The sequence below is a fragment of the Serinus canaria genome, chromosome 1 (assembly GCF_022539315.1).
Source record: "Serinus canaria isolate serCan28SL12 chromosome 1, serCan2020, whole genome shotgun sequence".
NCBI classification, from domain to species: domain Eukaryota; kingdom Metazoa; phylum Chordata; class Aves; order Passeriformes; family Fringillidae; genus Serinus; species Serinus canaria.
The window spans coordinates 73992141-74018737 of NC_066313.1; the positions used below are offsets into that span (position 1 = coordinate 73992141).

General features: G+C 41.6%; 1 protein-coding gene across 1 annotated transcript in view; it reads left to right on the top strand.

Moving 5' to 3' along the window:
- Nucleotides 1-16242: 16242 nt before the first annotated feature.
- CLDN10 (claudin 10) overlaps nt 16243-26597 on the top strand; it is a 55684-nt gene continuing 45329 nt past the window's right edge. The window contains exon 1 of the mRNA XM_030234235.2: nt 16243-16456. Coding sequence (XP_030090095.1) covers nt 16243-16456 — 214 coding nt within the window. The remainder of the gene's footprint in view (nt 16457-26597) is intronic.

The following is a 26597-nucleotide window of genomic DNA, read 5'->3' on the forward strand; positions in this document are numbered from 1 at the left end:
CAAACTTATTCTGGTGCCTACTGTGCTGCCTATGCTGAGCCTCCTGCTGCTGTACAAGAAATAGGGGAACAGGGACAATGTCTAGGCAAACACATACCCAGGAATGTGCTTTTAGTTGCTGCATTAGAGGTGACATCAGCCTAACAGCAGCAGCTGACACATACCAACAGGCTGGTGAGCAGCATGAAGTCATTGCTCAGCTCTGCTTCATGAACTCCATAATTTTGTATTTTATTTTGTCTGCTAACGCTTGTGACATTTATATGTTTATAATAAGGTTAACTCTTCCTGTTGCATTTGTTTCTACTGAATCTTGGGCTTGAAGGCATTGCCAGAAGTGCTACAATAGTGCAGTGACCCCTGGATTTGAGACTGGCAGGGATATGTAGGTGCCTAGGCTCTACATTAATTTAGGTGATCTAATACAAATGTCTGCATGAGTAAGTGTGTGGGCTTTGCAGACATGAGCAATGACTGCTGAGTGATGATACTTGAACATTAAGCCAAGCCATTTGATATCACAGAAAAAACAATTGCCAAAAAAAGTAGTTTGGATTTTAGGATTAGCATCTTAGTGTGTATCCTCATGAGTGACAGCAGGACATTTTGTGAGATGCAATAAACATCTTAAGTACTATTATGTTATCCTCCATGGGCTCAGTCTGTGGCATACCTGAATTGAGTCCATTAGAGACTTTTCAACAAAATCATCATTGCAGAGTTTTAAAGAAGAATTGGGCTTTTGAAAGACATTATTTTGCTTGCATTTTCAATAGGAAGTGGCACTACTGCCCATCAGTTTAAAGTACTCGATCAATTTGAAGCTTCATGGAAAGCAAGAGATAGAGATTTTAAAGTAGATGTCATGTTCTAGAACCCCAAGCCTGAATTTATAAATACATGACAAGCCAGATGTCTTAGAAAATGTGTTGGGTTTTCTCCATCTGAATCCTGAGGTAGTTAAGAGATTTAAGACTGAGGAAGGTAAATGCTCTGCTCCCATTCAAACTATTCAGGAAACAGATGGCTGGTAGACCTGCTGTTCCTATTTCTGCCTCAAAGAATGGGACTTCTGTTACTTTGAAACATTTGTAAATTAGATTAAAAGATTTTGCAGATGAACCAGTCATTAGAAATGCAGGAATTTTTAATTTGTAAAACTGGCCCAGTGACAATGACTCCCTCAAGACCTTGGTAGAAAGAAGAAGTTCAAGCATCATGGTCACACTGCAGGCACCTTTTGGAAGCTGAAGGTTACAGAGGAACTGAAGCATTGCCAGAAGACAAAGAGCCCAAATCTGCATCCAGAAAGTGTACCCTGCACAGATTGCTTCTGAAGTGTATAGCAGGAGGTATTAATTTCCTCACTCATGTGGAAATTATTAAGATGTTGTGTCATCTTTGCTTTAATATCACCCTGAACAATCTCAAAAGATTTTGCAAACTGCAGAAGGAGTGTCCTAGCAAGTGCTGATATCAATAATGAGGGGAGAAGAAACCAGATGGAAGCTTATCTGCTTTACTGATTTTGAGGGATAAAGAAAATACAAGCACAGACTCTCTATATTAGCCTGTATTTAGATGTTTCCTGACACCAAAATTATTTCAGCTTTTTTTTTTCCTGTTACACTGGATAGCATTAAATACACAAGAACTGAAAGATGAGATGATGTTAAGTCCATCTGTGTCCTTTACGTGCTGGGCCCTGGGGTCAGGTCTGATGTCTTTCCTGAAATCATGAATTTTGCATTAGCAGTTCTGTGGCTGTCTAAGGCAGAGGCTGAGTTGTTTCTTCATTCCACTTGCTCCAAAATCCACTGATCACATGGTCTGAAGCATTTACCTAGCAGCTGGATGTTTGGATTTACACAAGTCAAGGAATGTGTCTTCCACTTCTTTGTCAACTGTTTTAGTTAACATATAATTTTTCAGAACTGATTGTTGCCTTTTTACATGTATTCCTCCTCCCCATCTTTACTAAGGAAGCCACAAGTCTGTCATCTGCATCCCAATGTGTGGTGTATGTGCAAAGCACAGAACGGACCCAGGTCTCACTGGGGCACTTCCTGTAGCCTTTAACAGAGTGCTTAAATCCAGGAAACAAACAGCATTTGAGACCACCCCTTGGTACTCTCTGTTAAATCTCAGAGATCCCTTCACTCTTCCAGTGCTTACAAATCCCAACTGGAGTGCTTGTATCTCCTCAGCCAATGCATAACAAGGACATTCCCAACTGGGTGCTGACTCTTGCACAACCCATGTCCTTTATTAAATCCAGCCCTTTATTTTGGGTTGGTACCAGCCTAGCATTTTGCATGTACCTTCTTCTTTCCATAGAAGTGGATCCACACTTTCTTTCTCTGTCCTCTCTGACTTTGTACATCTCAATGCCTTTTGTCATTTACTTTGAATTTCTCTGTGAGCTTTGAGTAATTTTGAATTCAGGTATTCCTAATGTTGTCCCACTGTGTTCTGAACTGGAGAAGTAGTTTAGCAGGCTAAAATATTCTGTGTTACTCACCTTTTCCTATTCATGAAGTAGGTTTGCAGCTGTTTCTTCCATTTTGTATATCTGCAGGTTACAGACTTCTTTTGCATTCAAGTTCTTGAACTTAATGCAGTTATGGATAAGTCCAATGAATTTATAACTGCTTTTTTCAAAATCAGGGAGCTTAGTTTCAAAACTACCTGTATTTGTCCCTCTCTATAAAATTGAATCATCGTGTGACCACTTATTTTGAAGTTTTACTCCAGAACCAGAGTACCACAAAGCACACATTTCAAAACCAAGTTTAAAATTACATTAGTTTCTGATGCTTAAATTACTGCCTGGAGAAGAACCCGTCATTTCTCACAGTCAGCAATTATATGCTCTAATGCAACTAAGGAAACAGAAGAAGTAAGTTTTCAATATGTATCTGGAAAGTTTATGAGCAAAAGGAGAAGTAAAGCAGCTCAGGTAGCTAACATTTTGCAATTACAGCCACATATGTCTGCCTAGGTTTTCTATTACAGAATGGACATGTAGTAAGGGATTGATCAAGAGACAGGAAAAGCTGGCACAATATGATCAACAAAGAAGAGAGTCAGGGAGGAAAGGAAGCTCTTCAAGACCAGTCAGAAACCACAAAGGAATTTGTTGCCAAAGCATCATGTCCTTTTCGGATTCCATCACAGTGATTCCAAATTATCAGAACTATTTGTCTTTTAAATACAATTGCCAAGCTTTTTGTTCCTCTGCAAAATCAAGTTAGGTGGTCTTTACCCATGTTACCCAAGCAGGTCATCTTTTAAGACACTTGGACCTAGATGGTTTCTTGTCTAGGCACATTTTCTTTCCTCATTTCTAGCAATCTTATCATATTAGTGATATGATAATCCCATTAATGGTGCATGAATCACAGTAATGATATGTTTATCACATTAGTGATAGGAACTACTTCCATATTTTCTTCCTCTAGAGCAGTATATATCCCCTTAAATAAATATTTCATTTTTATGTTCTGTTTCATTGCTTGTATGTGTAGTCACATCCTTACCTTAATTTTATCACAGAGAACTACTCAGTGGCAAAGATGCAAATTCCATGATTTCAATTAAAAGACATAAAAGATATATATTTTTAAGCATGACTTTCTGTTCTCCTGTGTTTGGAAAGCAGTGATAATATTCAATCACTGAAGTGGGTAGAAAGTATGAAAGGGAAATAAAGCAGGTGAGTAACATCAGGTTTGTGTAAGGTGGGCAGGGGCAGTTCCACATGCCTCAGTGCAGCTCTGGCCAAGTGAGGCTTTGCTCTTGGAGCTGGGCTTTGGGGTGGAGATTTGTGAAGTATGTGCAGCTGTGAGTGGTGGGAAGACAAAGAATTTAGCACTTCAAGATGTGGGTTTTTTCTCTCTTCTCTGAATGAGATTCTGTAAGTTTCCACAAGTGAGGAGGTGGCACTTCAGTAGTTATTCTCCTCTCATGACTGCCTTTCTCAGTAAACATAACACCCTTGCTTCCATCAAATCCCAAATAAACCACTGATTTAAGGAGATTATAAATCATCAGCCAGGAGTCAGACAATGGGTATATACCTGTCAAGAAATGTAAGAATTCTTGTAAGAATCAGCATGATGGATTCTTTCAGACTGGAATAAGGAAGAATATCAGGACAGAATGGTAATTCAATTTTTTTTTTTTTCAAGGGTATGTTATTCACTGCTACTGAACTGTACATGCCATTCATAGGAAACAAGAGATTTTACTAATATCTGGTTGTCTAAACAAATTCCCTTACTTTCTGAGCCCAGTGCAAATCTGTTGAAAACCACAGTGTTAAACACTGGAACATCTGCAATATATGTGTAACATGGTCGAGGCTTTGATACAACATCATTCAGAGAGCTCTAAAATACCTGCTGCAGAAGGCTCCTCAGTCCCTTCCAAATTCCAAAAAGTGAACAAGTTTGGCAGGGCCAAAGAGATACAGAGCTTTCAGAAAGATTGTAGTTGGCAGCCCAAATGAAAAATGTATTTTTTTTTCTGTGCTCACTGAAGTCATGTCAACAGTCTTATTTTGCCTTACATCTGTATACAATTGCTTTTAGACACTGTTTAATAATACTTCCTGAAAAATGAAAAAGCTTCCAGATTGAATTATCACTTGGCTGTGAATAAGGAACTCAGTATTAAACAGAGACAAAAGACAATTTATGCATGCAGGATGAATCAAAGATGGTTCAGACAAGGAGGTGATGTTGACTCAGACAATGTGAATGTTTACAAAGCTCTTCCCTGTGATGCTGCTCCATCAGACTCACAACTGTAGCACTGGTCAGTTCAGTCACCCAGGGTGAGGATCAAGGTTTGTTTCAGGATGTCCAGGAACAGCAAATGCAGGTAATATGATTTTGGAACATGAGAAGCTGCTATTCCTACTATGTTTAGCATGGGTTCCAGCTCTAAACTTTGTCCCACTGAGCACATCCATATTGAGAAATGGATTGATGCTATCAATCACTGATTGCAGTAATCCTATCTTTTCCTCTCCTTCCCTCCCTTCCTTTCTTTTTCCTTCCCTTTCTTGTCCTGCCATCAGCTTGTGTTTTGGCAGGAAAGACCTGGGGAGAGGGAGAGGAAAAGGAGAATTCCCTCAGCTCAGGGCCAAGGACCAAATGGGAGAAGGCACAACCTTCTCACTTGCACTCTGCTTGTGGACGCCCCAGAAGCCAGCTTCACACAGGAGTACAATGTTCATTCCTGCCAAAATTCAGCCTCTGAGCAATATAACTATCAGTACTCAATTACACCAGCTAAACCTTCCCAGTGATGTTTTTTTTTCCATTCCTACTCCCATCCTTCCGTTCCCAAGCCAAATGAAATAAGAACAACAAATTACAAACTTTAGCACAATGTGTAATCACATGTAAATACCATCACCCTGCTAATGAAATTCTTTTACTCTCTGAACCTGCAGAACCCACACTGCTACAAGAAACAGCAAAGTTTTTCCTCAGACCACTTCTGTAATGAAATTGCAGGAGTAATTGCTTTAGTTCTTGTCCCCAAGTATTCTGGAGTTTGGCTTTTCAGCCTGAGAGCTTCTCAGGCAAATATGCAAACATTGCTGGGACATGATTAAGTACAGATAGAAAAGCATGAAAGCCACTGTTTACAAGAGAGCACTTATTTTGCTCTGGTTGCCAAAGTAGATGGCACCACAAAATTAAGTAGGTCAATTGTGTATTCTCAATCATAATCTCTAAGAACAAACCACTGGTTTGCTTTCCAAGCACTGTGCAAGACATTTGGCTGCTTGTGTGGAATTAAGCAGAGCACAGAATAGGAAAGGTTGGTCAGTAAATCAAAAAAAGTACCTCTGGCATAATGCCAGGATTTCAGGTCTTTAGGAGGAATGTTTTAATGTTGGAAGGTCATTGAACTGCTTGTTTTCCAGACGGACTAATTTTATTCTGCCAAAGCAGTTGTTCATATGCAAGAGCTATTTGTCTAAGATGACTTCATTTCCTAATTTCCAAAAATTATTACTTTTATCAAGACTTCTGTATTGTTTTTAAATATTTTATTGTTTTTCATTGAGGACAGTAGACGAGCAGGTCTTACTTTGAAATAGGGGGTGTCAAATGTTACTTTCTATTGACAGAGTAAACTGTAAAAAATTATGTATGGAGATTACTCAATTCCCAGTTCTGCAAAATAATGCATTCAAAATATTCTCAAGAGTCATATCTGCATGTGAGTTTCCAATGCACTGTGGAACACACTGTTTTCCAATGTACTCTGGAAAATTAAGTTAATATATTATTTTAAATAAAAAATAGAACTGTCATTGGAACAGGCAATACCAGACTATAACTTTCCTTTTTGGTCCCCATAATTTGACAAGAATGTTGAAACATGCTGGAAAAAAGCCCCAGAAAGTATCTGAAAGTTCAAGAAAATATTTAATGAAAATATTTAATGCAAGAGACTGAAAGAACTTGATGCATTTAGATTATGAAAACTGTAATTGAGGTCATACACTGGCTCCAGTATAAAATTATTTCATGTAACACCCCAGGATAGAAGGGATCTCAAAAGATCATCTCATCCAACCTGGTTCATTTCCAGAGTAGCCATTATTAAAAGATTGTTTAAGAAAACAAAAGAAGAGACACTGAATGATGAATACACATTTAAGATATTGAGCAAATTTTGCGCTTGGAACAAACTCAGAAACACATTCCTGGCTTCATCTTCTTCCATTAAATTAGAAGCAAATGCCCTCTCCAAAGATAGACTTCAGTCATACTAAAAAGGTGAAATTGTTGAAATCTAACCCCTGTTGTGACATACAGAAAGATGGAAATGTGTTAAAGGTTCCTTCTTCCCTTAAGGCACTGTTATATCAGGAGCAAGTGATCTATATGAGAGGTAGATAGTAAGTGATGAGCAAGATGCAGCATTGTGATTAATTCCCCTCCTCTTCAGCGCTTGCCCTGCCATGAACAGAGAGCTGAGAAGGGCTTAGATCCTACTGAACAGCTTCCCGCCTACCCTGAAGCTGCATTCATCTGCTGGCTTTTACAAGACAGATGAAACTGGACTTAGCCTGTGGCAGGCTGTAATCATGCTTTATCAGCTCCTGATAACCTTGGATGGCATTAAAGGTGGTTAGCAGTTCTCAGTCAGGTGTGTGTCATGGCTGATGGATTGCCTGGACGTGTTTTTAATTAGCAGCAAGGGTTGGATTTAAGAAAAGGCCTGTAGCTGCTGGGCCTAAGTCTAGCTGGGTGGTAAGCTAGGAAAACACCAGCAAACAAAGAGCTGTGCCCCACCTTTAGCTCCTCACATGTGCTTTACACCTGGTCCATTTGGAAGTGTGAGACAGATCTCTGTAATCACCTCATTGCTCTTGGAAGACATGATGGTGCTGTCTTAGTTGACTAAAACATTCAGAAGCACTGTCAGAGCAATACTGTCCTTCTCCAGTTTTACCAACTTGGGCTCTTTCAGTTTGACACAACACTGAGAACAGTGTCATCTGCACTCAATCCCACCTTAGTCTAACATGTATTCCTACCTGAAAACAGAAGAGATAAAGGATTTCTTGAATATTTCAGGAAGTTTCCTATTGAAGAGAAGGCTGAAGACCAGCCAGACCTGAAAGTTAATCCATATGTGCTGTAGAAAACACCAGGTTTGGGCTGTCTGACACAGTAAGTAGCATTGCTAGGAGTCAAGAAGGAAAAGTAAAAGAGAGTCCTTTTCTGCTCTAGAGGAAATGGTCTGAGGCAAACACAGCTAGAGCAAGAATGGAGCACTTTGCACTGCTCCCAGAAGCAATACAAAGAAATTGCAGGAAGAACATATACCAATCCTAGTGTTAGGCCTCAGAACAGGTATGTCTGACAGGTCATGGATTTGGGATGTCACTAGTGACAAGCAAATATGTTAATGGCCTTATTGAAGATAATTTTTCTGTGACATGAAACTGCTGGACTCTACTAAATTCAGTTTTCAAAATATGAGGAGGTCACAGGGAATGCTGCATGGACGTGTAGGCATAGTTTTGTATTTTGTGCATCAGCTTTAAGGGATATCACCCAGTCTTTGTTGGTCCTGAAGTGCTCATGTGAGCAGGACAGGTTGGCAGGGCTCACAGGAACTTGCACAGCATGTTCAGTACCTCAGTTGTTTAAAACAGAAGGAGGTGTACCTATATGTGTTTATGAGCAGATGCATTTCTACTGCCATTATGGAAAGAATGACTAGCAGCATAGGAAATTTCATGAGAACTGCACACTGGCAGACACACAAAAAATTGTAGTAATTAAGCAGAGATGTCTCTTGCCCACCACACCAGTACGGGACATGGGTGGAAGCACCTTCTTGAAGGAGGAGGGGAGATCAATCTGCTGCAGGAGGGCAACAATCTTTTTCCTTCTGGCCTAAATCTCATGTGAAGTGACAGCCTCCCAGAGGGCTGGTACCACAGCAGGCTAGTAGAGGCAAAGAGAGCTGTGTCTTCCACAGTCCTTATGACATCGGCCAAAGAGATGTGTAAAGAGTTTTGCAATGTGATTATGTGTTGCAATTTTAAAGAGCTGTATTATCAGATGAAATAGTGGGAAGGTACCAAACCTTTTCTGGCATGCAAAATGTAGCATTAAGAAAGCAATTCAGCAGCTCCTTTTAATTATTAATTTTCATAATATTATTACTTTACTTTTCATAATATTATTACTTTAATCAGTTTGGATTACTTTGCACAGCTGGACCTTGTCCTCAAAATTGATAACATCCTTTCAGATCTATTCTTCATGTTTTCTCTCTGTCTGTACTCAATACAGTACAGACAGAGTACTGTACCCAGAAAGGGTTATTTGCATGTTGTTTTAAATACACTCATTCAAAATGACTGATACAATCAGATAACATGAACTATGTACAGACAGAGTTTGTGATTCCATAGTTCTACCATGGTTTCTGCCCTTAATGCATTGGATAAAGGCTTCCCAGGGCATGGCTCCCTTGTGTCCGGGCAGGACCTGGCTTCCAGGGCCCATCCAACCCCCTGTCCAGGAGCAGGGCAGGCAGGGTCACCAGGACAGCTCCATTTCTGGCCACTGGCCAGCTCCCTAGGGATGGAGACAGGCTGTGGCTGGGCTCAGGCATTGGCCCATGGGTGCAGGTCTGGGTCAGGGTCAGCAGGGCCCACAGGCTGGTGCAGGCTGGGGTGCACCACAGTGGGGTCTGTGGCTCTTCTAGAGATACAGAACCAAAGATTTGTCTTCAGAGCAGCTCCCATGGGAAGGGATGAGCCCTGGCTATGGACTCCTCAATCAGGGATGCTGTAGACTCATAGCATCAGTAAGGTTGGAAGAGACCTACAAGATCATCAAGTCAAGACTAGATGTCAACTAGATCATGACACTAAGTGCCACATCCAGGTATTTCTTGAACAGCTGCAGGGACAGTGACTCCATCACCTTCCTGGACAGCCCATTCCAATGCTTGACTACCCTTTCAAGTAAGAAATTCTATCAGATGTCCAGCCTGGACTCTCCCTGGCCCATTTTCTCTCATGCTGCCTCTAGCTGCCTGGGAGAAGCCGATCTCCACCTGGATCGGCTCCTTTCAGGCAGCTATAGAGAGTGATAAGGTCACCTCCTTTCTCCAGGCTAAACACCCCCAGGTTCCTCAACTGCTCTTCTTATGACTTTCTAGAGCCTTCACCAGAGCCTTCCACTGTCCTTTCCTGGGCCTGCTCCAGCACCTCAATGTCCTTCCCAAATTGAGGAGTCCAGTATCTGAGGTGGGGATTCACCAGTGCCAAATATAGAGGGACAATCACTTCCCTAGTCCTGCTGGCCACATTATTTTTGATGCAGGCCAGTATTATTTTGGCCTTCTTGGCCACCTGGGCTCACTGCTGGCTCACAAGTGTTCTCACACTTTGCCCAGACCTGAGGTCATACACACTGGGTGTGAGGTGCCTTGGCCATGAGGGTAGGGGATCCTGGGCAATGTCTGATGGGTCTCAGGCCATGCTGGGGGTCCCCATGGAACTATTTCCAGGGCCCATGTGTCTCTCTGGCTTGGAGTGGGGTGGGTGATGCATATCCATTCCCGGTGGCCAGCGAGCCTGGGTTGATATTGCTGGAGTGTCAATGTATGGTCCAGGTCAGGCAGTGGGGCAAGGGTGTCAGACCATCCCTGAAGAGCTCCAGGGGCATGGGAGGAACTGGAACTGCCCCGGGTTAGTGTCTGGGCTGAGTGGATGTGTTCAGATGCCCCTGAGGAAGTCAAGATTTGGAGCTGAGCTGGAACTCAGGGCTGTGCAGAGAGCGAGCACTGTGGAGACCTCGGGGCAGGCGTGCTGTGCTCGGACAGGAAGGGGCAGCAGGGCCCAGGCCCCACAGCACTGGAGCTCATGGTGCCCTGAGCTGGCCAGAGGGCAGAGGGGGCTCCCCATGGGGGTGGCAGGGTGGGTCTTGTCCAGGGAATGGGACAGCCCCAGGAGTGACAGCGCCCAGTGTCAGACACAGCCTAGTGATGGCCAGGGTCCAAGGTCAAGCTGGCAAGTCAAGACTGCAGGTCAGGGACAGGGTCCAGCTCTGGATCAGTGGCCCATGGCCCAGGACAGCCTGGGAAGCCAAGCACCAGGCACTGTAGCTCCATCAAGGACCAAGCTTAAATGCAGATCCCACAGGGCAGAGAGGAACACCTGCCATGGCTTTTCCGCAGCACCGTGCTGGCTGGGAGTCTCTTCCCACATCTCCAGCAGGCCGGGAGATGTGCATCCTCAGCTGCACCATTTGTAAGCTTGCCTTAAGCCCCAGCACCCAAACCCCTGGGAAGGGTGGATGTGGGTGCAATCAGGGCACTTACACAGGTTTTCTTGAGGCTGAGTTCACTTGTATGACAAACTAGTGATTTTTCCAGCATTGTGTTGTTTTTCTTTAGTGTTTGAATGTGTCTGTAGCACTTATACCACAATATTTCTGTTACTTCCCTCTTTCCCAGCCTCCTTGCTTCTTTATATGTGTTGCAATCTTTTCACTTGGCATTTATCATCATTCAAAGCACAGAGCTCCTCTATCCACAGCACCCTGGAGCTTGTTCATGTCTAACAGCTTTAACAGCATTACAGCTTCCAGTAATGCTACCACTATACTGTAGCACAGACTTATTCTAATAGAGGCTGGGTTTGATCAGTTTATTCTGTAAAAACCATGAACTCTTCATAGAGCCTATCACTTCATCTATAACTTCATCTATATCACTTCATCTATAACTGAGGAAGTTCTCAGCAAAGCACGATAACTTTGAATTTCACCCCAGCTTTCAACACAGATCAAACACATGATTTGTCCTGTCATTCTAACTTCACTGCATTTTAGCTCTTCACATTTCAAATTTTTATGTAGACAAAGCCATTTTGGCTTTTTGCCACTTATTGAAAGTCTGGGTTGAGTGCCAGCAGCAACAATGCACTTAGTGACAGCAAATGTCTTTTATCCAAATAAGTTTGTTATTGCCTAGTGTCAGCAGCATAAAATAAGAAACATAATGCTCTATCATCCTAAAGTAGCATTTTCAAATTCATCTCTTATCTTTAATGCCCAGTTAAGGAACGTGATAAGAAAATAAATTATTCCCATGTGTTTTTATCTTCATACCAAACACTGATTTGAATGAGTTGTTCAAAATCCCACATATTCTTAGACAAATATTCAAGTGCTCATATAAATAATGCATGAGTGAGCAGTTTGCCCTTTAAACAACAAACAGAAAATGCTTTAAAATGTAATGAAGCATAGCTTGTATCTACATAGGTATTAAATGCATACATATATAATACATAATTACATAAGTAGTTATGTATTTTCCTAAACACATGTATACCTAGATTGTATAAATTTAGTGTAAACCCTGCTGTATCCGTGTATTTGCAAAGCAGTTCTCCTAGTGATAAGGATAAGGATATGAAGTTTTTCTTTCTCTTCTACAGCAATATTATAGAATAATGCAATAGTTTGACTTTAAAGGGTCCTTTTAAAGACTACCAAAGTCCAAATTCTCTGCAATGAGCTGGGACATATTCAATTAGAGCAGATTACTAAGAGCCCCATTGACCCTGACCTGAAATATTTGCAGGAATGGGAATTTAAAAATTGAACTATTAATAATGGGATTGTACTACATGACACTAATATAATCATATTAGTACTGTGACTGCAGTGCTCAATAAAGAGCAATACATTTGGGATGAACATTGAACTGAGTTTTCCTTCTGTGTTTATGTCACCCAGCACTTCATGATTAACAAGTTGAACAGCAAACATCTCAAATTGCAACCCCTGCATACCACTCTAACGTTGAAACATGATGTTCTCCTTTTGATATAGTAAACTATGAAATTGTCTTTTACCTCAACTTTCCCACTTCCAGTGATTTCCTTGCTCCTTGAAATTCCTCTCTAGGTGGTACCCCTTCAGCCTATGCCTGCTACCCTGCTTGCTTGATTTCTAGGTTGCATGCATCTGGCAGAGACAGCAGAACATGGTGCTCATCTGGAATGCACCCTTCCTTCTTTCAACACCATCTCTTACTTCACTGCCAGTTCTCAGGAATTCTTTTTGTGTTTGTGTAATAGACCAGTCATATTACCATACCGCTGGTGCCTTGCCTGACTGAATTTAGTAGAGGTGTCTCTGAGCATTAGATTTCTTTACACAATGTTTCCACTTCTTTGACTTCTGCAGAAGTCTAGAGTCACTGATTCTGTCTTTGTAACTTCTAGTTTTATTGCTTGTCCAACTTCTCCTGGTTGTTTAGGCCTCCCATAACTTTCTGGCAGTGCCAGGATCAATTTGCATGGTCCACCCACTCTGCATAGAATTTCTTAGTCACAACAGATTATTTATCTCATACATTGTTGTCTCCATGTTTCCTTAGGTACCTCCTTTGCAGAGCTCTCTTTTCTCTTGCCTAGATAACATCAGGATTGACTTGCACTTTGTTCTTTTTTTTTTTTTACAATAATTTTCTCCACAACTGATTCAGGTAGCTAAGTGTTTGTTCTAGCTGTGTTTGTCTCCATGAGCAAAATATATGTTGTCAGCAGCCAGATCTGTATCAGCATTGGGAACTCATCCAATTAAAAGTTTACAACAATTGACAAAGGCTGAAGTAGAATTCACAGACTGAAAGCTACAGCTTACCTGTGTAAACATTCTTGTCCTACTGCAGAGGCATTAACTGCGTTTAAGAATTGGCACTGGACATTTAAAAAGATAATATCAGTAGTAAAAGAAATATTGCATGTTACTGGCACAGTGTCCAGTTTAACAGAGACAGCAATATGTCACCTAATCAGTCACTGCATTTGTGGAGTTTGGGGAAAATGGTTCAACAAAGGCCCGTAGCAAAATGTTTTCCCTTTTTCAACTTCGTATTTAAACAGTCCTTAAACTCCTGGCTGTTTTCCAACTTTTTGTCTGTTCAGTAACAGAGAAAAAAGTTTTGATATAATGGAAAACAAACTAACAGGTTAACTTTCAACTTCGCCTGGAACTTCTTAAATGACTGATTAACTTACTTCTTACAGTTTATAAAAGAAATGAGGGTTGTAAACAGGACTGCTTACTTCTTTCTTATCACTTAAGTATCTGTTTAATTTATTCATCACTCACACACTAACTTTCTAGAAACAATGCAGGGTAAAGTGCTTGTGACCATGAATTCCACAGTCATGCACTAGAAAACAAGGAAGATAAAGGCCAAGAAACCACTAAGTCCTCCTTAAGCCATGAAAGTGTAGTCTACAGTTCAAGTGGTGTTACAGGCACTTTCCACTAAAGTAAGCAGACTTTAGTGTCCCACTAGCATAACAGTACTGAGTTTGTACTGGATGGGATGTTGGTAGAAAATGATCTAAGAGTGAGAAAGGGAAGAGACTTAGGAGTATGTATTGCAGTTTATTTAGAAATAGAAATGTCTTCCCATGATAATAGCATGATGGTGGGTTTAAAAGAGCAAGATCTTACAGAGAAGGTAACTCTGCCTTAGATCCAGGTCACTAAGAAACAGACCCTGTCCTGCTGAGCCAGGGTAGCTCCTCACAGGCTATATTGGTAAGGCACACTGCTGTGAATAGCAAAAAAAAGGAGTAGGGAGGGATGAGAGAGTGTTTGCATACAGCCATCCTTGCTTTTCCAGTTCAAATGAGCAGCTTCTGAGTTTGGGGAGCTTTTTGGTTGTTCTGTTTGGTTGGTTTGGTTTTTTGGTTTTGGAGGCTTTTTTGTCACTTACATCACTCAAGGAAAGTCCAGAACTAGGCCTGAATTTAGCATTAGGTGTAAAACATGTCTTTGAGCTACTCTGAGTGCTCGGCCAACATCAGTGTCACTCAGAGCGTTTAAAAAAGAAAAAAGATACCTAATGTATGTCTTCTCAGGATTTCGTGTGAATTTGCATAGTCTTTGACAAACAAAAAAGCAAACCCAAACCCAACTTTTTGTATGGTAGATATAGAACAAAAAATAATCTCAGCTCTTGGGAATCTGCTTTAAAGCTGGACCCGTTTCTCCTCTACGCCCTTTCAAATTTAATGAAAATATATGTGAAAGATTACATGAAGCTTGATACCTAACATAAGAAAAATATTACTCTATTGTTCAACATCAATGCAAAATTGCTTCCTTCCTGTGTCATATTGTCCTCAACATTAAAACAACCTGCTATATTATGATGATGCTCAGTAGCAAACCCACTTTTCGTGTCTTTCAAGTTGTCTATGTTTATTAAAAAATTTCTATTCACTCGAGATGTGTGGGATGTGAGCCTATTAATAAGTCTGAAAAGAAATTCCTTCTTGTGGTATAATTTTCTGGTCTGCACAATCCACTTTGTGGGTCCTCCTTCTCAGTGCTGAGCCAAAGACTGGTTAAAGTGGGAGTACCAGATGATGGCTCAACAGGACAGTCCCAGTGAAACTCCTGTTGCTCTTTACAAGGAATGTTAGTGATGTTTTAGCACCCTTGTTTAACCCTTCTATGAGCTGTGAAAAGTCTACAGAAAAATTCCAAGGCCAATGTTCAGTGTGGGATTTTATCACAGCAGTAACAGAATTAACACTAGAAGTACCCAAAGGGAAAAATATAGACCACTGTTACTGTCAAAAGTGAAGGTGTATGCTCAATATTCAGGGTAATTTCACGTCACCAAATGGCATACACTAGCACCAAAGAGAAAAGGAGTTTGCTCCTTCTTTAGGGAGGAGGCAAAAAATACCAAGAAAGGTATAAATGCAGCTGGAAGTTAGAATTTTAAAAGAGTGAAGGCTGCACATGTCTGCAAAATTGTGTGTATGTCCCACGCCAGTAATGATTGCGTACTCAGGAATTGAATAGCTGCTGCTGTGTGGTGCTGTCAGTGCCTGCTGCTTCAAAGATGACATTTTGTTAAGTCAGTTGCATACTTTGAGGTTTCTTCATGGCATGAGGTTGCAGGAGCTCAGTCAGTGGTGGGACAGATGTTCCTGCACTATGTGTTCCATGCAGAGTGTAAGAAGCAGTACCTTTTCTACAATGACCAAGTGAAAAGTCTCAGTGGGGCTGCATGAGGCTCACTCTGCTGACTGCTGCAGCAGCATCACTGCTCAGGGACCACTTGCTGTTTCTCTTGTTGTTCTAGATCTGCTATTCTATAAATATACCCACAGACACTACCTTCTCCAGTTTTAGAGCTGCTTGCATGGTGGCTGGTTATGCCTGAATTAATTTCACAGCCTTTCAATGAGTTATTTTTCAAGTGTTGTGTGATCCTCCTAAAATGTTGTGGTAATCCGTTAAATAGCGCTGTACAGTTTGGACTCTGAACCTATTTTGCTAGATGGAATGGTTGTAAGTTTCCAATTAACTAAAAATTAAGCATTAACTGGAATACTTTATTGGAAAAAAAAATGAAAACAATAATTTTTACAATTAGAAATTAGTAAGTAAGTACTAGTAATTATTTCCTATAAAGTTGTACCTTGACTTTCTTTCTAAATATTCGTAATGCCTAGAGCCTTCCTTAAATCCCTCAACCATGAAAATTTCTTTCAGCCACATTAACTTTCTGTAGCAAGTGGTACTGAACTTGTTCAAGTATAATTTGCTTATGTTATGCCTTTTTGCTTACACACGTGACTGAAGTGCTTTTCCCTCCACACAGTGGCATTAGTAAGTCCCTGGTTTACAGAGAAACATGCTGGCAATACAGATTATAGCTTTCATATTTTGTTTCTGTGGGCTGGGAGCTGCTATTGCTGCTACTGCATCAAATGAGTGGAAGGTCACTAGTAGAGCATCATCTGTTATCACTGCAACCTGGGTCTTCCAGGGTCTTTGGATGAACTGTGCTGGCAACGCACTGGGGGCTTTTCACTGCAGACCTCACCTTACCATCTTCAAAGTAGAAGGTAAGGAAGCAAAATTTAACTGGAACTTATGCAAAGCCATGTGTATTGCAAGATGTGAGTCTGAGGAATAAGAGATTATTTTGGCTTGTGCAAGAGATTATGTTTAAGGCATTATGATGAATATAAATAAACAGTTTTGTAGGCAGAATATCAGAAACAACTTTGTAGGAATGATGTGTATTCCAAGAAAGACAGTAAGCTCTGTGGTTGGTAATATGTGATAAGTATACTGGACACAGTGCCAGCAGTGAACCATCAGTATTGAACCACTGTTAGCAGAGAGGTGGACCAAACTGTCTTACAGGTCTAATTTCCATGGCAAAATGAGCATTGTGCTTGCTGAATGGTGAGAGGGGGAAAGATAGCAAGGTCTGTGACAGTTATCAGTGCTCTTTTTAGTATCTGAAAAAATCAGAGAGCAAATAACCACATCGACGAATATGTGCATCCTGTGCAAATACTCATATACTAGGAATTAAGCACTAGTGTATATACTGACTTGTATAATGGGCTAACATTTTAACTTTAAAGATAAAAGGTGTGCTGTTTCAGAATGTCCATTTTAATGGAAAGTGCTAGATTTGTAAGCCATCTATCAGAGCGTAGAAACAAATGGAGGCTTCTTGACTTGTGCCAGAAATAGCTTCTCTCGGAGATAGGGGCTAGCTGTAAGTGTACCATGCAATGTGTTTTGTGTTTCTCTCTGTGTGTAGAGCAGTTAAGGAAGAGGTTTGGTTTTGTTTGCTGTTAAGCCTTGTGATAGTAGGCCAAATGGTGTTTTCAGTGAAACTGTGTGTAAGCACTCATGAGGGCCTTGGCAGAAGGACTGCTCTCCCCGGGGTGGACAGCACACAAGCAAGATGGAGTCAGACTAGAGTAGGAGAAAATGCATTAAGACACCAGTATTTTAGGGAGCCAGAAAATAGAGACTGCTTCTGTCTAGCCTGCTTCCCTCCAGGCTAGACAGAAGCAGTCTCCCAAAGCTTTTATGAGACCAGAAAGAAGCCCAGTTCTGTTAAGATAATAACAGCCAGTGGCTGAGTGACAGAGAAAATGTAACATTGCATGGTTGTTACCATACGGTATATTACATAGACAGGGTCGTAGACTCACACATATATGGAAGCATGGAATCTTGAGGATGTTCCAGATCCTTACCTTTTTTTGCCTTTCATGCCCCTGACACATCAGACTACGTGCTGTGACATCCAAATCAATTCTTACACATGCAGATGATTTTGAGATAAAACTCTGCATAATTTCTCTACATATTTCATGATGCCCTGTTTCAAATCATCACACATCATCCATGAGAGATGTGAACGGATAAGAAGGGTTTTATTTCTTTTAAAGAATGCTGTTCATCAAAAATTACTTAAAAGGCACAGAATCTCACACAAATTTTTGAAAAGTGAATATTTTATTTTGTAAATAACCATTTATGCATTATTTCTGCCAAGATTTAAAGGAAGAAAAACAGTTCTTCTTCTCAGGCATTGTTTAAAGCAATATAAAGTAACTAGAAAGTGCCATTATTGCTATTGTTAGTAGCAAAAAATCTGTTTTCAGAATAATCAGATGTAATCTATTTGCCACTTTTTATTGTTACTATTATTTTCATCATTGGCAGATAGAAATTTGAATAAACAGAAAATGCATGTTACGCATGCATTGTTTAAATATATACTTGAGCATCTGAGTAAGATTTTTCATGTTGATTTTTTAGAGGAATATAGAGTAGAAATTCATTAATTAAAGTAGCACACTCTTGTTCAAGTAAGAGAGTAACAAGCTGATGTAATGACATTTAGGAAGTCTAATTTTAACTTGCCAGTGCATGCACCAGCAAAGGATAATGTTACATGTAGCACAAACACTACTGGGAAAGAGCGAGGTATTCAGTTTGGAAAACCTGCTAAACATAAACTGCTGATAATCCAAGAAAAACAAGAGTTCAACAGGGAAAGGGCTTTGCACTGTCTGTCATGGATTGTAAAACAATAAAATGCTCAGATTAAAGAAGTAATGAACTCTCTGTCCTCAGAGCTTCAATATATCGTTATAACTTACACACTGAGGCCACAGAGGGATGGCAATATAACTTTTCTTCTGCACGTCCATCTTTTTATGGAACCTATTTGGAATTTTTCCTATAGCCAAAGACAAATTACACAAGTTCCTCATTCCATTCCTATCTTTCCATTTTCAGATTACCCTACAGAACGTTTTAGCAGTAACAGCAACATTAGCAGTATTAGCAGTAGCAGCAACAATATTATGTTAGTGTAGTAAGTCATTCCTACTCCAAAGCAGATTCATTTGATCGTTAAATGTTTAATTGCAATTTTATGAGGATTTTGCATAAAAGGAGGCTTCTAAAGGGGCTCTATGAAGTTTTAAGGGGGGTGGGGGGTCTGTTTTTACAGAAAAAAAAAGAAACAAACAGATGCCAGAGGCCTTGCTCTGAGCAGGATTACCCTGCAATCGTAGGCAGTATGTAGATGTTTGCCAGAACTGACTTTCAGCTTGAAGACTAGTTGTGCTGATAGGAGGAGAGGAAAGTCAGTGAAAGCTCAGTTTCTGAAACCCAGCCCAGGTACAGATGTTGAGGAGTTCATGTTTCTGGAAGTCTGGGTTAGCAGGGCCACACTGCTAACAGTATCCAAAGTTAACTGGGCTGCTGCCAAATGTACATGTGCATTCACATGTCCAGCCACAGTGTGCTCTGCTGCGGTGACTGAAACATTCAGATGAAAGATCTTAGAGGGAGATCCTGAATAGTAATAGCATTGTAGCCACAGTCATTTAAGGCAATGTTTGTGGAAAGAAGCAATATCTTTTATTAAATCAACTGTTTTGGGAGAAGTATGCAACAAAGTCATTCATCAGATCTGACACAAATACAACAAGCTTCAAGCTAAATATTATCTGGGAACGTTGTCTCTTCAGTTAACTTAGTTATGATTATCAGAGCATCAGATACGCCCATGGAAATTGTATGACTGAAACCAAGAGACCATTACTCACAAGCATAAACTTACACAGCCAATAAATGCCAGAAATTAAAACTAGTGGTGAGACAACATTTTTTCAAAAGAGTAACCTTTGATTAACCACTCCTTATCAGCAAGAAAGATACATAAAAAGCCTTCAAAGCATGAGCTGGAGAATCGAAACTCTGGAGTCATGAAGTCCAGAAAGATACTGACTTTTTATGGCAGAGTTTGCACCCAGCCTGCCTCCTGCTAACTCCCCAGTGCTCCACAGGTAATAGTTAACCTCTTTTGTCATTCTTCTCATGTATATAATTCTGAATTCTTACAGTGACAGAATTACCCAGATTTGACAAGAACCATCTTTTAGCTATTGAGAATGGCTTAGACACTTTATTTAGGTATTTTGACTTCGGTGATGTTACACAGAGCTGTTTCCTTCACATAAAGAATTGTAACTAGCCAACTGAGCTGTGTCTACATCCATTTTCTATGACACTTCCTCAGTCTGTCAGGACAGCAGCTAGGCTTCTTCAGACAATTAGTTTGGTATTTTGCATGCCTTGCTTATGACACTGCTTAATGACTCCTGTATGTTCTGATTTTCCATACCATGAGTTCAGGGAGGTGTACAAGAAACTAGGAAAAATCTGCTTCCTTGAACCTTTGCTTTTTTGAGCCTCAGATCTCCTGCTGGCATCTTGTCAGTGCCTGTTTTGGCAGAGCCTGGTGGGGCAAATAGTGCTATCCTGATGGTAGCCAATATGGAGCAGGCAGTGCCCAGTTATTCTGGGTCACATCAGCAAACCTATGCAGGGCTGCCTTTTCATGATACCGCCGCTGCAATGCCGATAAGCAGCAGAAGGAAGCTGATCCAAGAAATCTGCTATTGCAGCACCTGTACCAAGAGCAGCCTTGCATAGTCAAACACCATTGGGGTTCATCAAGGTGTGGGGGTCAATTTTAGCTGTGCTTCAGGGTGATGCTAGCAATTTTGCCATAGAATTCAGCCTCTAGAGCAGGAAAGGACTGACATGAGATTGTCCCTTATCTGACAGAAACTTACTGCCAGGGAAAGCACACTATGCATTTGTTTGGTGTGAGTCGACAAGCCAGCCATCTATACACACGGCAGCCAAGGCCAGGCTTCTTCCTCAGCCTCAGAGGAGGACACTTAATGCTAAACCCCCCAGGAGCCAACACCACGGCTTTAAACCCATCCTGAGTGGGTTGGCAGGGGGTCAGGCTGCGTAAGCGTCGGGGATAGAGACTGCGCTTCTGCTCCCTGCTGCTTGGCAGAGCCCCATGCCCTGCTCTGCCCTGCCCTGCCCTGCCCCGCACTGCCCTGCCCTGCCCTGCCCTGCCCTGCCCTGCCCTGCCCTGCCCTGCCCTGCCCTGCCCTGCCCTGCCCTGCCCGCTGCCGTCCCGCCGGTGCCGGGGGAGGCGGGCGCGCTCCTCTCTCCATGGTGCTGCAGGAGCGGCCCCGGGGAAGCGCCGGCCGTGCCCGGGGGTGGTGCCGCCCGCCCGGCTGGGGACAGACAGCTGCCCGGATCCCTGGAAAGGCGGCGTGCCTCTCCCCGGCTGCCCCCGGGCAGAGGAGATGTTGAACTGTACCAGAGCCCGGGCAAGCAGCAGCTGTGTGCGTTTTTGGGGCATCGTAAGGGAAGGCACCGGGCCTCCTCCCGGAGTGATTGGCTTAGCTATCATCAGGAAGGGAGAAATCCACTGGCACGGCTTTCCTCTGGTTGATGGTCAGCCACAGGGGACTCCGCCGGAGGATCCTCCCGGTAGTCAAAGGGCCAGAGTCACGGGAGTCGTGATTAACCCCAGCTGGTAAGAACGCAGCTGGTCGCTCACTCTCCAAACATCCTCGGTGGGATGGGGAGGAGAATCACAAAAAGGTAATAGGCTGAGGTAGAAACAATTTAATAATTGAAATAAAACAAAACATAGCAGTAACAATAGCAAACAATAGTAACATAGCAAAACAATAACAATAGCAGTAACAATAATAACAATAGGAAAAAGAGGAAGAAGGGTAAAACCCAAGACAAAGAAGTGATGGACAGTATAAATGCTCATTACCCACTGACCAATGCCCAGCTCATCTCCAAGTAGCAATCAGTCCCTCACAGACAATGCCCCTCCTCAGTTTATATTCTGAACATGTCTGTGGTATGGAATGTCCCTCTGGCTATTTTGGTTCATCTCTGTTTTCTCCCTGTTTCCTGTGCACTTCCTCCCTGGCAAAGCATGGGAAACAGAAAAGTTCTTGATAAACACTACTTAGCCACAACTAGAACACCAGGGGATTATCAACATTATTTTCATCTGAATACAGAACACAGCACAGTACCAGCTACTAGGAAAAGAAAGTAAGTTTACCACAACCAAAACCAGAATACAGGATCCAATATTTAGGTTAGAGGATAACTGTGCCAAAGAACTTTCCTGTAGTGAGCAAATCCTTCTAGGAAAAGTGCAAACTGAAGGGAGGGTTGTGTCCAATATGGAGGGAAATATACAGTAGGATCAAAGCTCAAATTTGGGAAAGATGGCCATGAAATACATAGAATTCTTCTCAGACTTTTATTAATGGCTTAATTCCCATGGCTTAATTTCTTAAAGTACTGTCCATTTTTCTGCAGGCAGAAGGATCACCATTTGGACTGACTGAAATGCTGATTTCAGCATGGGATCTTTTGTATATGCATAGGAATAGAATGTCAAGTCCTGGTAATAAAAGGTTCTCCACTCTCACAGTTTGCATCTCCATTGTAGCAAGGCTATTTCCAAGCTCATGGCCTCTCTCCTGACATTAGATGACTGAGTCTGCTCTCCACTCAAACAATATAGCCTGAGACTTCTCTAGTTCCTAGAGAAGTCTGGTAATACACTGGAAGTCGTGAAACATCATTACTCTATACAGCAAATCCTTTGGAATCTCTTATATTGCATATCATTGCCCCCACACCAAAAAATGAATGAATAAAGTAAATGAAACAGTTCAGCCTAGGTAGCAGTTAGTCAGAGCCACCCCATGCCTTATTATTAGGCCGGTTTCAAGCTAGAAAATAAGTTGATTCATATGCAGCAGAGCCATTCATGAAGTAGTCTCTGGCAGAACAGATATGAACTGAAGGAGGTGGCTAACTCCCATGTATCCAAGACATTTTTCCCACAGGGAGCTCCAGCAACAGCTTTGCAGTAGATACATGGCAAAATCCAGGGGTTCCCAATGGGATAGTAAGTTCCAGAGGAAACCCCCCAGAGGCAGAACAACCCTGTGAAACCCAGATTTGTGGATCTCAGAGACGACATATAGGTTAAAGATTTTGAAGTGGTTTTCAAGGATTCCTGCTGCCAAATATTGTCTTCTGTTTGAGCTCTTTGATTCCACGATTTTAATCTACATGCTCTGAAAATCCATGAATCTAAACCACAATGAGCACTATTTACTATTGTTTGCTATGCTGGCTGTCTGGCTCTTGCCAATTACTTGAACCAGAGTAGCCCAGAGCTGTGGGCAGACTGGAAAGAGATGTGCCTACTGGGGAATCTGCAGCCAGAAAGATATAGAAAGGGAGTGCAAGAACTGCAGGACTAGACTGCATGGGGCCAGATGGAAAACACTGAGGATGGAGCCTTTGGAGACTGCTGCCACTTTTGGAGAAGGTGGTGACAGGTTACAAAAGACAGATTCTGGTGCTGCTTTAAAATCTTCAGAGTTACAGGAAAACACAAGACCTTGCAGACCAGTCCTCCTTTTTAGCTCATTTACACCTGGCAATTTGACAGCATCTCTGCAATCTTTTTGTGCTCTGAGCCTTCTGTCTTCTCACTGGACAAGGACAGAGGTTACAGTGCTGAAGTTTTTTTTCTTATTTGTATAAATCTGCTATCTAGACAAGAGTAATGTTTCTTTTGCTTCTCTTCACTCCATTTTACAAATGTTTGCCACTCAGAGTGGTCTTCATTTGAAGAAAATCACTGAGGAAACATGAAAAGTAGAAAGTGCTGCTATTTGTTAGTGTGGTGCAGCTGGTGCAAGGACAGGACTGCAAAGATTGTTATTGGGGCATTAATAACAAAGCTCTTTCATCTTCTAATACTCACATCAGGCTAGATTGTTATCTCTACTTTGCTTTTAGCTTTCTTTGATTACTGCTACATAGCAGCAGAGAGTGTACTGCAAAATGAATAGGACTCAGCAGTAATTGGTATGCAGCCAATGTCTTAAAATATCTCTGTTCAAACAGGTTTTGTACCTTGGTCTGCCTTGTGAGCACTGAGGTGGGTGAGGGGAGCTTCCCTCTGGCATATGTTGAGGAGCTGAAGGCCAATGTACCTCTTCTTATCTTTTTAGCAGTCGTGCTACAACCAGAGCTTCATTCAAAGTTCAGAGATACAATCCATTTCATTTTCATGAGTCCCTGCAGCAGGAGGGAAAAGGAGGCCTGGCAAAACCAGCTGTGATAGGCAGAGGGTAAGAGAAGGAGACTGAAGTGCTGAATTTGTAAATCATTAAAGCTGATGATTTTGAAATTCTCACTGCTGAGATTTAAGCTCTTGAATATTTATTTTTCCATCATGGAGTAGTGCAAGGCAGAGAAGAGAACCTAAGCAAACACCTTAAGAATGAGTATGGGGAAATGTAGGGAGAAAATATATGTACATAAAAATCTCTCCTACAGTTATTACATGGAGTTGGCTGGGCAAGTAAGAGTCACATTGGCATTGGTAGAGAAAATATATTCCTCCACTGTCAGTAGGGATATTAAATCCCCTAATGCATATGTTACCCTATCTCTCATAGTACTTACACATAGTTTTGCAATGTAAAGCAACCAGATGGGCACAGACATTTTATTAGAGATATGCACATGGGATTCCTCTCCATATCCCACATGCATCAAGTCCTACAATGTCCACTTATCCTTATGAGTGGGTGCCATGGGACACTCTGCTGGTTTAGAGGCTGGTCAATATATTCCCTTCGGTTTTTCATTGACTTAAATCAAGCACTTGGAGTTGAGTTGTTGTCAGGGGCAACTCAGGCCTCAGAACCCCACTTTTTCAGAGTACTTGACTCAGTCCTGGTGCCAGTACTTGAGGGAGCTCTGACTGTGCCCAGTGGATTCCCATAATCCACCTGTCCTGGTTCAGGGCAAATCTGGGAGAGAACCCCCAAAGGGGCTCCTCTAGAAAAGCAACCCATTCAGGAGAAAATACCTCCGTGGAGAAAAGTGGAAAAAACCTGTTTATTAAACAATAAAACCTAAACAACATTAAACAATAAAACCTCTTGCTGCTCCAAAAGAGATGACAAACTCAGAAAGTCCTTCTCATGGGTTGCAGCTCAGCTCACTCAGTCTCTGATCAGTCCCTGTGGTGCTGGAAATGCCGCAGCCCAGGTCCGGCCCGGTGGCCACAGATGCAAGCTGCTGGTGCTCTGCTGGGTGTTCAGTCCAAAACAGGTTTAAACAGGTCCAAAGAAAAGGGAAAAAAGCCCCACAGTCCAGGGAACTTCTTTGCCTCAGTTAGGTAAAACTAACTAAAACAAAAGAAGAGCTCTGTCCCGCTGTCTGTCCATCTGCAGACAACGCAGTCCAGGAGCAGGAATGTGGGGGAGTGAGTGCAGTGTCTGAAAACAAACTGCACACTTCTTCTCTCCTCCTTTCACTCTCAGAACAAGTCTTAAAGGTGCAAAACTTATTATTCAGCATAAAAAGGACAAGAACACTGGGGATAGAAGCATCATATAGTCAGGCTAGGACACCAACCAATCTTCTCTTCATAGATAACATTGAAGCCTGGGTCTCCTGTATGACTTTCCTCTTTGGGGATGTATTTCCTAAAACAGGAGAGAGCATATCACCTCAGACTTCTGTGCTTTACTGTAGGACATTCTCTGGCACTTCTCAGTTGCTGAATGGAAAACATTTATATTTTCAATTTGGCAAAGCACATGCTGAAATTCAGGCACATGCAAAGTCCCCTGAGAACACTTCATTCATAACTCCCCTTAAATAGCTTGTGCTGGTCACCTAGACATTTGCCACTTTCTTTTCTAAAAAATTACTTGAAACAGTTAAAAAAGCAGAGGTACCAAACCCTTCTGAGGACCATGCCCAAGTATGCTGACACATTTATTTGAACATTCAAGTTATGTTTCTTTTTTACTGTTAACTTTTCTAAAGAAAATGTGTGTTAATCTGGAGGTAATTAACCAAGCTCTTGTAAAACACCTCCTGAGGATTAACCTGTGTAAAGGCAGAATTTTTAAACTGCACATCCTGAGCTAAGATATGTTGTACTATTGAACAGTTTTCCATAACCAAGGCTTCCATGCAGATTTTAAAACTGTACATCACCAACTGGATGTGTCATTAATATTATTTTAGGTTAGAATCCAAATTTTTACTTCTAGCCCCCACCAGAAGTTAATCATACAGACTCTACTGGTGTTTGAAAGAGTACAAATACATAACCTCACAGTCAAAATGAGAAGCAAAACTAAATAGTTGAAGTTTCTCATTCCTGTGCTTTCAGAATAATATATACTGGTTTTCTACCAGGTCCACTCTAACAATTTTTATAGTTGCTATTACTTTTGTGTCCAGCTGAAATGTGAGGCTATTCTTCTGCAGATACCAGTCAGAAACAAAGATGTGTCTAGGGCTCATATTCAGTGCAATGCTCACTGAATCATATTTCCAAAGGAAACCAGAGCTCTGAAGTTCTAAATTTCCTCTGTAGATGGAAATCTGCCAAAATCTTATGTTTTTTTGGAGACTGCCTTTTCCTTCTTCACAAATGAATTTCTAAACAATAACACAGAATGTCACATAAAAGCCTTTCTATTGATATTTCATCCTGTAAGCAGCAAAAGCAGAAACCAAACTGCAGCCAGTAAGAAACAGTGAAAGTGACTTCTTGTCCATATCTCTGTGTGCTATTTATTGGGCCACCAGGAGAACAGGACTCTTGGGATATATAAACAACTTCTCCATTGCAAGCTCACCACGTGCCCAAGCTGCTGCCCCAGGCTGGCATCTCATCCCAGCAAACATCACACCACATACCACCCTGAGTCAGCCACCTTTTGGTAATAACAGAAATAGTTATCTCACAAAGTGGGGAAAATA